Source organism: Paramormyrops kingsleyae, chromosome 4 (genome assembly GCF_048594095.1).
Source record: "Paramormyrops kingsleyae isolate MSU_618 chromosome 4, PKINGS_0.4, whole genome shotgun sequence".
NCBI lineage: Eukaryota > Metazoa > Chordata > Actinopteri > Osteoglossiformes > Mormyridae > Paramormyrops > Paramormyrops kingsleyae.
The window spans coordinates 31,591,610-31,605,593 of NC_132800.1; the positions used below are offsets into that span (position 1 = coordinate 31,591,610).

The following is a 13,984-nucleotide window of genomic DNA, read 5'->3' on the forward strand; positions in this document are numbered from 1 at the left end:
AAAAGCATTTAAAACATGTTTATTATACATGAAGTTTAGATAAGTTTAGGAGGGCGTTTCAAACTGGTAGCCCTTCGTATGGCTCAGTACCCGTGAAGTAGCTCTCAGTTTCAAAAAGGTTGATGACCCCTGCTCTAGACTTTCATCTTTGCCTCCCAATGTATTGCTTTCACTTTCCCCAATGCAAAATGGGACACACACTCATGCACATACACAGACATGCACACACACACGGCATGCCCATTGTTAAGGCGATAGTACAGTATGTACTGGCACACAGAGGTGGACATTTCAGGTCCAGAGAGTACAAATCCGGACCAAGATTTTGTTTCAACCAACCAGTTGAGTATGAAGAGTCACAGTCACAGAGTACTCAACTATTTGGTTGAAACAAAACCTTGGTCCGGATTTGTACTCTCGTGCTCTGCCACTGGCACGTGCAAATGTACTATGCCGTGGAAACACACACATGTATGCTGCGGTGGGTATGTCCACACATACTTAGCGCGGACACTGTCAAACACACATCGCATACTTCACACCCTCACCAAGTTTGTCCATTGTTTGTTGTAGTTTATTGTTGCTTTATGCAAAGAAATGTCTTTGTACTAAATCAGTTGTTGTCTTGTGGTCATTCTGACCAGACAGAACCCAGCATACTATCCAAAGAACTCCCAAAGGCTTCAGATAGATTTCTGGTAGTTGTTAGGATCAACTACTTTAGTTAAACTGATGGAATCTGTGTAATATGAGACTGATTGAGACTAATTAAAATACCAAATTATCACCCAAAACCAACAGCTACATCAAACTGAAAGACAGACTGGTAACTTAATGTATTTCATTAGCCAAAAAAGTGGATTTTTCTGCACAGATGGTGTGGGTTTTCCCTTTTCAAATCAAAAGTCAGGTAAGTGAAACATCCTATAAAAATATTCTGTCATTGTTCGGTAAAACTAACTCTTTACATTTACAGGAAAATGCAAAGGTTGCAGAGTGGAATACCCAGGAATAATTATATTAATATTGCCATTTTACAGTATGGAATATCCAGGAATTCTAACCTCAGTATCTCCAGTTTACAGTGTGGAATATCCAGTAATACTGACCTCACTATATCCAGATTACAGTGTGAAATGCCGAGTAATACTGAAACTGTATCCCTAGTTTACAGTGTGGAATACCCAATAATACTGACATCAGTATCTCCAGTTTACAATGTGCAAAATATCCAGTAATACTGATCTTAGCATCTCTAGTTTACAGTGTAGAATACAAAGTAATACTGACCTTAGCATCTGCAGTTTACATCTGGGATCCTTCTGTACAAAAGAAATCAGCTTCAGTCCTGATTCTCCTGGTTGATTGTACCTCAGGTCCAGCTCTCTCAGGTGTGAGGGGTTTGACTTCAGAGCTGAAGCCAGGAACAAACAGCCTTTTCCCGAAACTCTACAGCTTGACAGCCTGCAAAAAGGAAATCTAAATATTGTTTTCTACAGCCATCTATTCACATGTACATGTCTATTGAACTGTACAAAGTCATTTCATTCTGTGTTAAAGGGAAAGACCAGAAGCAGTGATCAGCCTTCCGGAGTTTAGCGGCTGCTCATCTGAAAAGATGAATCTCTAACATAGTCATCAAACACTACTTACTGTAGCTCACCAATTAGTCTGACATTCCTGAACTGACTGTGAATTAACAGCTATAAATGAGCATTTCATTTCCAAACTAAACCATCATCACGTTGGTGCACCTGTGACCCCCAGATAGTGGCTGATCCTCTTTATCCTGCCCTCCACCCTTTTTGTTTTGTTTTCTCTCCTCCCACCTTGGCTGGGAACAGACATCAGCATCTGCGTCACACCTCCCGTCTCTCACACCCAGGAGACACCAACCTGGACTGAAGACACCAGCGACCACTGCCAGCCTTTCATTACTGTGCTGTCATTTTTATTTTTTAATAAGTCTGCCTCACTAAGGCTTAAGTCCAGTCACCTGTCACTGCCCATGTGTCCTTAAACTCACACCATGCTACATTGTTCAGTAAAACTGGCCACTGTGTGAAACAACTGGAATTGTGCTTTGAAACTGAATTGCAGTAAATGTACAAATAAATAAATTGATAGTGTCATGTTATGTGAGCCCAGATCTGAGGTCAGGTAGCAGCCTCAGTCTCCCCCTGTCCACCATTTTCCTCCCTCATTCACAGTCCTGCCCCAAGCGGACCCTGATGGTAGTGAGAATGAGGCCTGGTAGGGATGTCAAGGGCAAGGAGACCACACTGGGAAAGATTGACATCCAGAACCTTGAAGAGATCAGAGCTAGGAAAGCACTGAGGATCTCCTCAAGAAGTGGGGTGTTTTTGTTGTGAAAAAGTTGGATGCTGGTGAAGACTGTGGAATTCCCAGTAATACTGACCATGATATTTCCAGTTAACAGTGTGGAATATCCAGTAATACTAACCTCAGTATCTCCAGTTTACAGTGTGGAATAACTCACCAATACTGACCTCAGTATCTCCAGTTTACACTGTGGAATACCCAGTAATTCTAACCTCAGTATCTCCAGCTTACAGTGTGGAATAACTCAGCAATACTGACCTTAATATCTCCAGTTTACAGTGTGGACCACCAAGTAATACTGACCTCAGTATCTCCAGTTTACAGTGTGGAAAACCCAGTAATACTGACCTTAGTGTATCTTCTTTACAGTATGGAATGCCCAGGAATATTGACTTCTGTATCTCCAGTTTTTCAGTGTGGAATATCCAGTAATACTGACCTCAGTATCTTCAGTTCATAGTGTGGAATATTCAGTAATACTGAACTTAGTGTATCTTTTTTACAGTGTGTAATACCCAGGAATACTGACTTCAGTATCTCCAGTTTACAGTGTGGAATATTCAGTAATACTGACCTCAGTATCTCTAGTATACAGTGTTGAATGCTTAGCAATAGGCTTCTTCATAAGTTTGTGGGATATAAGGAAGTAGGACGAGAAGCTGTTTGTGTTTATTATGTCACTGCAGAAATGCATTATGGGTTTTCTTGGTGTCCAGTTTTTTTTATTGTAAAATGCTTATTCTGCACTCACTTCAGTTTCTCCAGTTTACAGCTGTGGTCCTTGAGTACAGCAGAGAGCAGCTTCACTCCTGAGTCTCCTGGGTGATTGTAGCTCAGATCCAGCTCTCTCACGTGTGAGGGGTTTGAACTCAGAGCTGAAGCCAGGGAAGAACAGCCTTCTTCTGTGACTCTACAGCCTGACAGCCTGCAGAAAAGAAATCAAAATATTGTTTTCTATAGTCGTCTATTCACATGTACATGTCTATTGAACTGTACAAAGTCATTTCATTCTGTGTTAAAGGGAAAGACCAGAAGCAGTGATCAGCCTTCCGGAGTTTAGTGGCTGCTCATCTGAAAAGATGAATCTCTAACATAGTCATCAAACACTACTTACTGTAGCTCACCAATTAGTCTGACATTCCTGAACTGACTGTGAATTAACAGCTATAAATGAGCATTTCATTTCCAAACTAAACCATCGTCATGATGGTGCACCTTGTTTTCTACAGCCTTCTGTTTGCATGTAATTAGCTATATAAAGTAGGGGAGAGACCAGCAGCAATATTCAGCTGTCAGGGAATTAATGGCTCCTTGTTGGAAAAGATTACAGTACTCACTGAAGCTCACCTTTTAATCTGACATTCCTGAAGTCACTGTGATTTAATGAGCATTAATTTCCATGAGCATGAATGAGCATTTCATTTCCAAACTGAAATATCACAGTGGTTAGTTCACCTGTGACCCCCAGATAGCGGCTGTTCCACTTTACCTGCCCTGAGCTCATTTTGTTATGTTTTCTCTCCTCCCACCTCAGCTGGGAACAAACATCAGACCTCATGTCTCCTGTCTCTCACACGCAGGAGATGCTGACCCAGAATGAGGACGCCGCTGACTGCCACCAGCCATCCCCAACTTTTAATTTTTATTTTTTACTAAGTCTGCCTCACTGAGGCTTCAGTCCAGTCACTCATCGCTGCCCGTGTGTCTTTAAACTCACTCCATGCTACAACTGTACACTGTCTGAAACAACTGGAATTGTGCTTTGAAACTGAATTGCAGTAAATGTACAAATAAATAAATTGATAGTGTCATGTTATGTGAGCCCAGATCTGAGGTCAGGTAGCAGCCTCAGTCTCCTCCTGTCCACCACTTTCCTCCCTCATTCACAGTCCTGCCCCAAGCAGACCCTGATGGCAGTGAGGATGAGGCCTGGTAGGGATGTCAAGGGCAAGGAGACCACACTGGGAAATTCCCAGTGATACTGTCCTCAGTATCTCCAGTTTACAGTGTGGAATACCCAGAAACAACTGACCTCAGTGTCCCCAGTTTACAGTGAGGAATACCCAGTAATACTGAATTCAGTATCTCCAGTTTACACTGTAAATTCACCATTCCAGCAGAGAGTAGCTTCATTCCTGAATCCTTCAGGCTATTGTCGTTCAGGTCCAGCTCTCTCAGGTGTCTTAAAGCTGAGGCCAATGCCTCACAGCATTTCTCTGTGAGTCCACACTGGTCGAGCCTTGAGAAAATGTAACACTTTTAAATCCACTTTTTGCACTGGAACACTGCATTCAAACGAAGAGTACAGGGTCCATGTAAGTATTTTTTTTTTTTTTACAAACAATTCATTTATTTAAAATAACTTTAAATTGAAAATTAAATTGGTGTCCAATATATTTTTTATCCACATCTTTAATTCAGCGTGTTTAACAGCTTTTTTTAACAGATATTTTTTAAGAAATCCTATTAACTCTGCTAACTTACACAAACCTTCTGTATGTGTTTTTGAATGAATGGCTGTTTCCTGCTTCACTAATTTTTTTCTAATATGAATCGAGGGCTGATAAGCTTGTGGCATATTAGGAAGTAGGAGAAGCTGTTTGTGTTTATTATGTCACTGCTGACATGCATTATGGGTGTTCTGCGTGTCTATTTTGTAATTGGATAAGCGATTGAAGAAAATGAATGGATCGCCATTATTTTTCTATGCAGGTGGAACACAGGACATCCAAAAGCTGTAACCCTGCAACTCCATTTTAACTTTTTGTTGAAGGACACGTCCATCCCTCACTGTAAACGCTTAATCCCAACTTGGGTCGTGGGGGGGGACCAGAGCCTATCTCAGGAACACAGGGCGCATGTGGGAACCAACACACCACAGGGCACACACACTCACTGGGCCAATTTAGACTCACCAATCAACCTGCCCTGCATGCTTTTGGACTGTGGGAGGAAACTGGAGCCCCCAGTGAAAACGTGGAGAGTGTGCGAACTCCACACAGAGAAAGGTCCTACGGTCGAGGGACCAAACCCAGGACCTTCTTGCTGGGAGACAGCAGCGCTAACCACTGTGCCACCATGCTGCCCAGAATGACACATATCATGCACTTTGGTCTTTGTGAAACCTGTAAATAATTTATGAAATGAACTATGTGCCAAATTCATTATAAGTAGTTCTTGCTTTCTGAGCTCCCGATATATGAGTTTATATTTTACAAGAATTTTCTGCGATAAGAATAAAAATTTCATTTTCAAAATTTATTTTTATATTTATATGTACTGTAACTGCGCGCTGCCCAAAAATGCCATCCGTACCCCAATAAAGTTTTCCGATACCTTTGCTTTGTGAGACTGTGATTTGACTGTGCATGCCCAATCTGTGCCTTGCGCGTCTGTGCATATGCTGCAGTGCACTTCACGGCATATTTTACGAAGGGGCCCAATTTGTATCATATATATATTTGTGCATGTGTTAAATATGTGTCATTTTTTTTTCTTTTTGACATCTATGCCACCTATCATCCACCACCACATATAAGTATTTTAGTGTTAAAAGAGATGAGGGATATTATTTGCCGACCCTTAACATTACTGTTTCAAAAATCCTTATCTGAAGGTGTGGTACCTTCTGATTGGAAGCATGCCAACATAACGCCCATTTTCAAAAAAGGGGATAGAAGTAATTTGTCAAACTATAGGCCAATCAGTCTAACTTGTATAACTGGTAAAGTTATGGAGGCTATAATCAAAGAGAAAATGGTAGATTACCTGGACTCAAATAACATTTTGAGGGATAGCCAGCATGGATTTAGGAGAGGTAGATCCTGTTTAACAAATCTGTTGGAGTTTTTTGAGGAAGCTACTCAGGAAGTTGATGATAAGAAGGCCTATGATGTCATCTATTTAGATTTCCAAAAGGCTTTTGATGTTGTTCCCCACAAGAGGCTCTCACTTAAACTCAAAGCGACAGGTATTTTAGGAACTGTAGCGACTTGGATTGATAACTGGTTAACGGATAGGAAGCAGCGAGTAGTTATAAGAGGCTCGATGTCACAGTGGGCCTGCGTTCATAGTGGGGTACCGCAGGGTTCAATTTTAGGACCACTTTTGTTCCTAATTTACATAAATGATATAGACACCAATATATACAGTAAACTGGTGAAATTTGCAGATGACACCAAGGTGGGTGGTGTAGCAGATACTGAACTAGCGGCTCAGCAGCTACAGCGGGATCTTAATTTAATTAGTGACTGGGCTGACACCTGGCAGATGAAATTTAACATAGACAAATGTAAGGTACTCCATGTAGGGAGCAGAAATATAAAGTACAGGTATTTTATGGGACCTACTGAAATAAAGGTAGCTGATTATGAGAAAGACCTTGGTGTGTATGTTGATGCTTCCATGTCTCATTCTCGCCAGTGTGGGGAAGCAATAAAAAAGGCCAATAGGATGTTGGGGTACATCTCCAGGTGTGTGGAGTTTAAGTCAAGGGAGGTAATGCTAAGATTATACAATTCCTTGGTGAGACCTCACCTAGAATATTGTGTACAGGTTTGGTCACCATATCTTAAAAAGGACATAGCGGCCTTAGAAAAGGTGCAGCGTAGGGCCACAAGAATGATTCCTGGTCTTAGAGGAATGTCATACGAGGAAAGGTTATTTGAGCTAAATCTGTTCAGCCTCAAGCAAAGGAGACTGAGGGGGGACATGATCCAGGTCTATAAGATTCTAACAGGTTTGGATGCTGTTCAACCGAATAGTTACTTCAGCATTAGTTCAAATACAAGAACTCGTGGCCATAGGTGGAAATTAGCGGGAGAACATTTCAAACTGGATTTAAGGAAGCACTTCTTTACACAGCGTGTAGTCAGAGTATGGAATAGTCTTCCTGATAACGTAGTGCAAGCTGAATCCTTGGGTTCCTTTAAATCAGAGCTAGATAAGATTTTAACAACTCTGAGCTATTAGTTAAGTTCTCCCCAAGCGAGCTCGATGGGCCGAATGGCCTCCTCTCGTTTGTATAGTTCTTATGTTCTTATGTTCTTAAGTACAATCCCTTCTTCACCCTTTTCCTTTTTTCTCTGTCATTTCTTTCACTATTTCTTTGCTTTCCTCAACCTTCTACGGCACCTCATAAATATTGACTTCACCAGCCCCCCAATTCTGTCACTTCCACTTTTGCCCTGTGCCTCTGTGTGGGGCAGGTCACCCGGTGCACAGGGGTGGGTCACTGAGCTGGTGTGGGGTGGGGGCCCTCCAGGGGCCAATCTCCAGGGGCCGCCCTCCTGCTCACTGATCTCTCCCATCCTGGGTTGGGCCAACCTGCATGCTCTGCTTCTTTTAATGCATCAAACCAGAATAGCTGTCTGGCCCCCTCTCTTACAGACACATACACGACTGTCAACTTGTTGTGCATTTCCTCATCTTACATAAACAAATACATTAATTAAGAAAAGAAAAAAAGAAGGTCATAAATGGCACAGAGACAATTAATTAATAGGATGAAGTGGCTTTGTAACACTGTATTTATTTCAGTTCTGCCAGTAATTAGTCTCTGCCATTCTGATACTGCCATTAAATGTTAAGATGCTTTTTCAAATATAAAAAAACCAAAACAAAACATTACCGGCAACATGTGGTGCCGTTCAGGGAATTCAAGTTCATTATTACATTAAGTCCACAGAATAGCGGAATTCCTGCTCGGATTTGAATCTCCCGCTGGATTCCATGGTGTGTTCATCAGCACTGCCCTTCCCCTGCACATGTATTCGGCCACTGCCACGTTACACGTACTCTGCAGTGCGCACGTGCTCTGCCACGGTAACATGTACATATATACTGCAGTGGGTACGCGCACACATACTCAGTATCACACTGACCTCAGTATCCCCAGTTTACAGTGTGAATCCCCCAGTCCAGCAGAGAGCAGCTTCACTCCTGAATCCTGCAGGTCATTGTTGTTCAGGTGCAGCTCTCTCAGGTGTGAGGATTTCGATCTTAAAATTGAGGCCAACGCCTCACAGCATCTTTCTGTGAGTTCACACCGGTCCAGCCTTAAGAAAATTAAACACTTTTACATCACTTGTTGCACTGCAGCACTGCATTCAAATATGGAGAATATGGGTCACGATATAATAGATTTTTTTTTAAAACAATTAATTTACTAAAAATCGTTTTTAACAATCATCCCATATTGATTGGTGTCCAATATATTTTCATCCACAACACATGTTAAAGTCAGCATGTTTAACCACAACAGTACCATCATTTAAAAAAAAAAAATCCAATTAACTCTGCTAACCTACGCAATACTTCTGCATGTGTTTTAAGAATGAATGGTTGTTTACTGCTTTAGTGATAAAAATTTTCTAACATGGATCGAGGAATGAGCTGACAAGTTTATAGGATATAAGGACGTAGGAGAAGACGCTGTTTGTTTTTATTATGAAATGCATTATGGGTTCTCTTGGTGTAAAATGCTTATTCTGCACTCACTTCAGCTTCTTCAGTTTACAGCTGAGACCCTTCAGTACAGCAGAGAGCAGCTTCACTCCTGAGTCTCCTGGGTGATTGTAGCTCAGGTCCAGCTCTCTCAGGTGTGAGGGGTTTGACCTCAGAGCTGAAGCCAGGGAAGAACAGCCTTCTTCTGTGACTCTACAGCCTGCCAGCCTGCAGAAAGGAAATCAAAATACTGTTTCCTACAGCAGTCTACTCACATGTAATTGTCTATTTGGCTGTGCAAAGTAACCCCCAGCTTTCTGGGCGCCCCAACAGGTGACTGCCCCTCACAGACAGCTTGCTCTACCCAAAAAAAAAAAAAGCAAGCAGACGGAGACATAAAAAGACAATTTCCCCACAGGGATCAATTATTATTCATTTTGTGTGAAAAGGAGAGACCAGCAGCAGTGGTAAGCTTTTAGGAGTTTAGTGACTGCTTGTATGCGAAGATGTAATTGTATCATAGTGAACCTACACTACTCACTGAAGCTCACCTTTTAATCTGACATTCCTGAAGTCACTGTGAATTAACGGCCATAAATTAGCAGAGGTGGAGATTTCAGGTCCAAAGAGTACAAATCCAGACCAGGATTTTGTTTCAACCAACCAGTTGAATATTCTGTGACGGTGACTCTTTATGCTTAACTGGTTGGTTGAAACAAAATCCTGGTCTGGATTTGTACTCTCTGGACCTGAAATCGCCACCTCTGTAAATTAGCATTTCATTTCCAAACCAAACCATCGCCACGATGGTGCACCTGTGACCCCCAGACACCAGCCGCTCCACTTTACCTGCCCTCCGCTTTTCTTGTTACGTTTTCTCTCCTCCTACCTCAGCTGGGAACAGACACTGGTGTCTCCCTCATGTCTCACACACACCCAGTAGACACCGACCCGGAGTGAAGATGCCAGCGACCATCACCAGCCGCCCAGAAATTTCCTTGCCAGGCTGTCATTTTAATTTTTTTTAAATAAAGTCTGCCAGTCACCTATCACTGCCTATGTGTCCTTAAACTCACACCATGCTACATCATCCAGTAAAATTGTCCACTATCTGAAATAACTAGAATTGTGTTTTGAAGCTGAAATTACAGGGATATTAAAAATAAATCGATGGTGTCATGTTATGTGAGCCCAGATCTGAGGTCAGGTAGCAGCCTCAGTCTCCTCCTGTCCACCATTTTCCTCCCTCATTCACAATCCTGCCCCAAGCAGACCCTGATGGCAGTGAGGATGAGGCCTGGTAGGGATGTCAAGGGCAAGGAGACCACACTGGGAAAGATTAACATCCAGAACCCTGTAGAGAAGAGAGCTGGGAAACACCCCCATCTGACTGTTTAGGGGAATCACTAAGGATCACCTCAAGGAGAGAGTCTGCCATGTTCTTGTTGTGAAAACAATGGATGCTGGTGAAGAATGTGGATACCCAGTGATATTGTCCTCAGTACCTCCAGTTTACAGTGCAGAATACCCAGTTATACTTACCACAGTATCTCAAGTTTACAGTGAGGAAAACCCAGTAATACTGACCTCAGTATCTTCAGTTTACAGTGTGAATCCCTCAGTCCAGCAGAGAGCAGCTTCACTCCTGAATCCCGGAGGTCATTGTTGCTCAGGTGCAGCTCTTGCAGGGGTGAGAATTTCGATCTTAAAACTGAGGCCAACGCCTCACAGCATGTCTCTGTGAGTTCACACCGGTCCAACCTTAAGAAAATTAAACACTTTTACATCCACTTTTTGGACTGAAACACTGCATTCAAATGAGGAGTATAGGGGCCATGTACACTACTCATGTCATGAGGCTCCCGGTTGGCTATGGGGGTCGAACCAGGAACTACCACCGTGACACTGTACTAAGCACTTGTAACATTTACATAACTTATGCATTTAGTCTGTCTGCAATTCATTGCCAAGTCAACTCCCTGGCTGTGTTTATGGCCACAGTATGTGATTACATCTTCGTATTCTTCATACAGCTCCATCAGCAGCGTTTGTTCTGCGGCGGAAAAAAACACCGCTCTCGTTTTACACGCTTTTCGACTCATTTGATCGATCTATCAGTCATCCATTCATTCGGGCTTCTTAAATATCTCGGGTGTGCACACTAAGTGAGACTAAGCAAATCTGTCTTGTATGAGCCTTGATTAGTTAAAGCTGAACTGCATTAGTGGAATGACATGAGGCTAAGTTTAGAAATGGCGCTAGTTTGAGTTTGACTTTTCAGGAAAGTCTGACTTTCTTTAGCTACTTTCATGGAATACCCCACAGGTATTGATTGGTGTCCAATACATTATTATCCACAACACATATCAAAGTAAGCTTGTTTTACAACAACAATAACCACCACAACCATGATTTTTGCGATCAGAATGCCTCAGTGTTTTCTCAAAATTTGCAAGAAATCTTGCAATTTTTTTATCCCCTTGGTAAACTCCATCCAAGGTCTACATAGGCCTAGTGAGGCACAAAATTAGTGGCAGAATAACAAAACCAACAGGCATACAGATTAATTGCATTAACATTTTTTTTATTTTCTGTTCTTCAGTCTTGATGTAATTACCTCAATAATACCCAAGACTTGTGAACACAAGTTCACACTGAAATTGCCCACATCTTTCCACAAATGTTCAAAATGAGTCATTCTGAAAAACTTAAATTCAGAAATTAACTTAAAAACTTAAATTAACTGTCATTCTGAAAAAACTTAGCTTAAATGTAATACACTTTAAAGCTGAAATAAGATCTACACCAGAAATGACTAAATCCGTTGTGTCTTCCCTCAACTGCCTCAAAAACAGAGATGATTTTAACTTGTGGAGATCAGCTAACATCAACACAGCCCAAAACTTTTCACAGCTTTTTTCAAGTATTCAGTAGAAAAAGAGTGATCTGAATCAAACTGATAGACACAGAACTTCTGTCTGAACAGACACTTTCAACATTTCAGTGTAGCTGCCTTCAAACACCGCGTTTTCCAGAAATATTAATGTGACTTTACATCTCAGTTTCATCAAATGCCTCATCATCTGATCCAAAAGACCACACTCAAGCAGCAGCAGCAACAAGAACGTAACATTTATATAGTGTCTTTCATGAACCCAAGGTCGCTTTGCAGGGGGAGAAAAAAAAAGTAATCAGGAAGAGACAGTAGAGAAATGTTTATGTAAGAGAAATGTCTTTAGTTCAGATTTGAAGGAAGAGAAAGAAGAGCAGGAAGAGCAGTCATGGAGAGATTGTGGAAGAGAGTCCATAGTTTGGGGGCCATGGCACTTAAGGACCTGCCACCCATGATGGAAAGTCTGGTGGGTGGAACAGCATGGAGATTATTACTAGAGGATCTGAGAGAGAAAGAGGGTGAGTAGAGAGTCAATAGCTCACCGAGGTAGTGAGGAGTGAGGTTATGCAGAGCTTTATAAGTGAGAAGATTGAACTGGTATCCAGTAAAGCTGAGAGCTGAGAGAGGATGGGTGTGATGTGAGCGAATCGTTTGGTGTGAGTGAGAACTCAAGCTGCTAAGTTCTAAATATACTGAAGCTTTTAAACAGATTTTGCTGGGAGGCCAATGGAAAGGGAGTTGTAGTAGTCAACTGTGCCATTGTTTTGTTTAATCCTATTAACTCTAATAACGTACAGAAATATTCTGCATATGTTTTAAGAATCAATGGTTGCTTCCTGCTTCATTGATTATTTATAACATGGATGGAGGGCTGATAAGTTTATGGGATATAAGGACATAGGAGAAGGTTTCTGCATTTATAATGTAACTGCTAAAATTCATTATGGGTTTTCTTAGTGTCCAGTTTCTTTATATTAAAATACTTATTCTGCACTCACTTCAGCTTCTCCAGTTTACAGCTGGGATCCTCCAGTACAGCAGAGAGCAGCTTCACTCCTGAGTCTCCTGGGTGATTGTAGCTCAGGTCCAGCTCTCTCAGGTGTGAGGGGTTTGACCTCAGAGCTGAAGCCAGGGAAGAACAGCCTTCTTCTGTGACTCTACAACCTGCCAGCCTGCAGAAAGGAAATCAAAATATTGTTTCCTACAGCAGTCTACTCACATGTACTTGTCTATTCAGCTGTACAAAATAATTTCATTCTGTGTGAAAGGGAGCAACCAGTTTAGTGGCTGCTTGTCTGCAAATATAAAACTCTAACATAGTGAACCAACACTACTCACTGAAGCTCACTTTTTAATCTGACATTCCTGAAGTGACTGTGAATTAATGGTATTTCATTACCAAGCTAAACCATCCCATACAGTGGCTGTCCCACTTCACCTGAGACATGCCCCGCTAGTGCTACACTAGTATATATAAAAAAGGAATCTGGTCGAGGCATGTGTTCGTCAACCAAATTTTGTATGCGAACCAATGCATTTTTTTTTCACAAAATTTTTGGTCGTGAACCAAATTGGTCATAGGCCACAGCATTCGTGAACCGCATTATGAAGGTATGTATAACGACATAATGACTGCTTTAAGTAAAATGTTAGTCTTCCCAAAACGGTAGTGCGTCGCATCATTGCGGAAGCGAATATACACTTTGTTTTCCATCTAATGCGAATAATAACAATGTTTTACGGGTTATTAGAGATGCTTTTTCGCAGAAAATGTTTCAAAATATACAGTATGCCTCGTTACACACAGGGTTACTCTGGAATATTTTAGCGCACAACACTGCAACTTGGATAACCGAATCAACTAAGTTCTCGATTACAAAGATACACGATTCATTCTCTGTGTTATACCTATCCAGAGTTATGAGCCTGAGATTAATTTGTGTGAAAATCAACAGATTTTGCATTTGTCAGGTTCTCAGGGTTAATAAACATATGAATATTAAGCTGCTGTGAGAAATATAGAGGCATTTTGGTTAGTGGTCTTGACTGGTCTTGAAATAAAACCTTGAGTCAGTGACAGAGACAAGGTCGAGTCAAAATAAAGTCGTGAGATGAGACCAAGACTGCAAAAAGTGGTTGAGGTCAAGAACGGTTTCGAGTACTACAATATTACTAGTCAGCTAGATTGAGATAAAGTTTTTTCATACTGTACGGTCATTCTAGCACAGGGGAAACTCGCACAAGAAAATTCTATCCGACATCAACATCATAAAAGTGGGGTGTTTCCGACGGGAAGTGACGTTT

General features: G+C 41.5%; 1 protein-coding gene across 7 annotated transcripts in view; it reads right to left on the reverse strand.

Moving 5' to 3' along the window:
• Positions 1-13,984, reverse strand: part of LOC111854530 (NACHT, LRR and PYD domains-containing protein 1a allele 5-like) — a 39,891-nt gene that overhangs the window by 6,195 nt on the left and 19,712 nt on the right. For 5 of the 7 annotated variants that reach the window (XM_072711152.1, XM_072711148.1, XM_072711146.1 and 2 more), the window contains exons 6-11: positions 12,679-12,852; positions 10,375-10,548; positions 8,842-9,015; positions 8,226-8,399; positions 3,095-3,268; positions 1,291-1,479 (exon numbers count right to left, since the gene is read on the reverse strand). In XM_072711152.1, the coding sequence (XP_072567253.1) occupies positions 1,291-1,479; positions 3,095-3,268; positions 8,226-8,399; positions 8,842-9,015; positions 10,375-10,548; positions 12,679-12,852 (1,059 nt within the window). The remainder of the gene's footprint in view (positions 1-1,290; positions 1,480-3,094; positions 3,269-8,225; positions 8,400-8,841; positions 9,016-10,374; positions 10,549-12,678; positions 12,853-13,984) is intronic. The other 2 variants (XM_072711147.1, XM_072711153.1) reach the window with 2 other exon arrangements.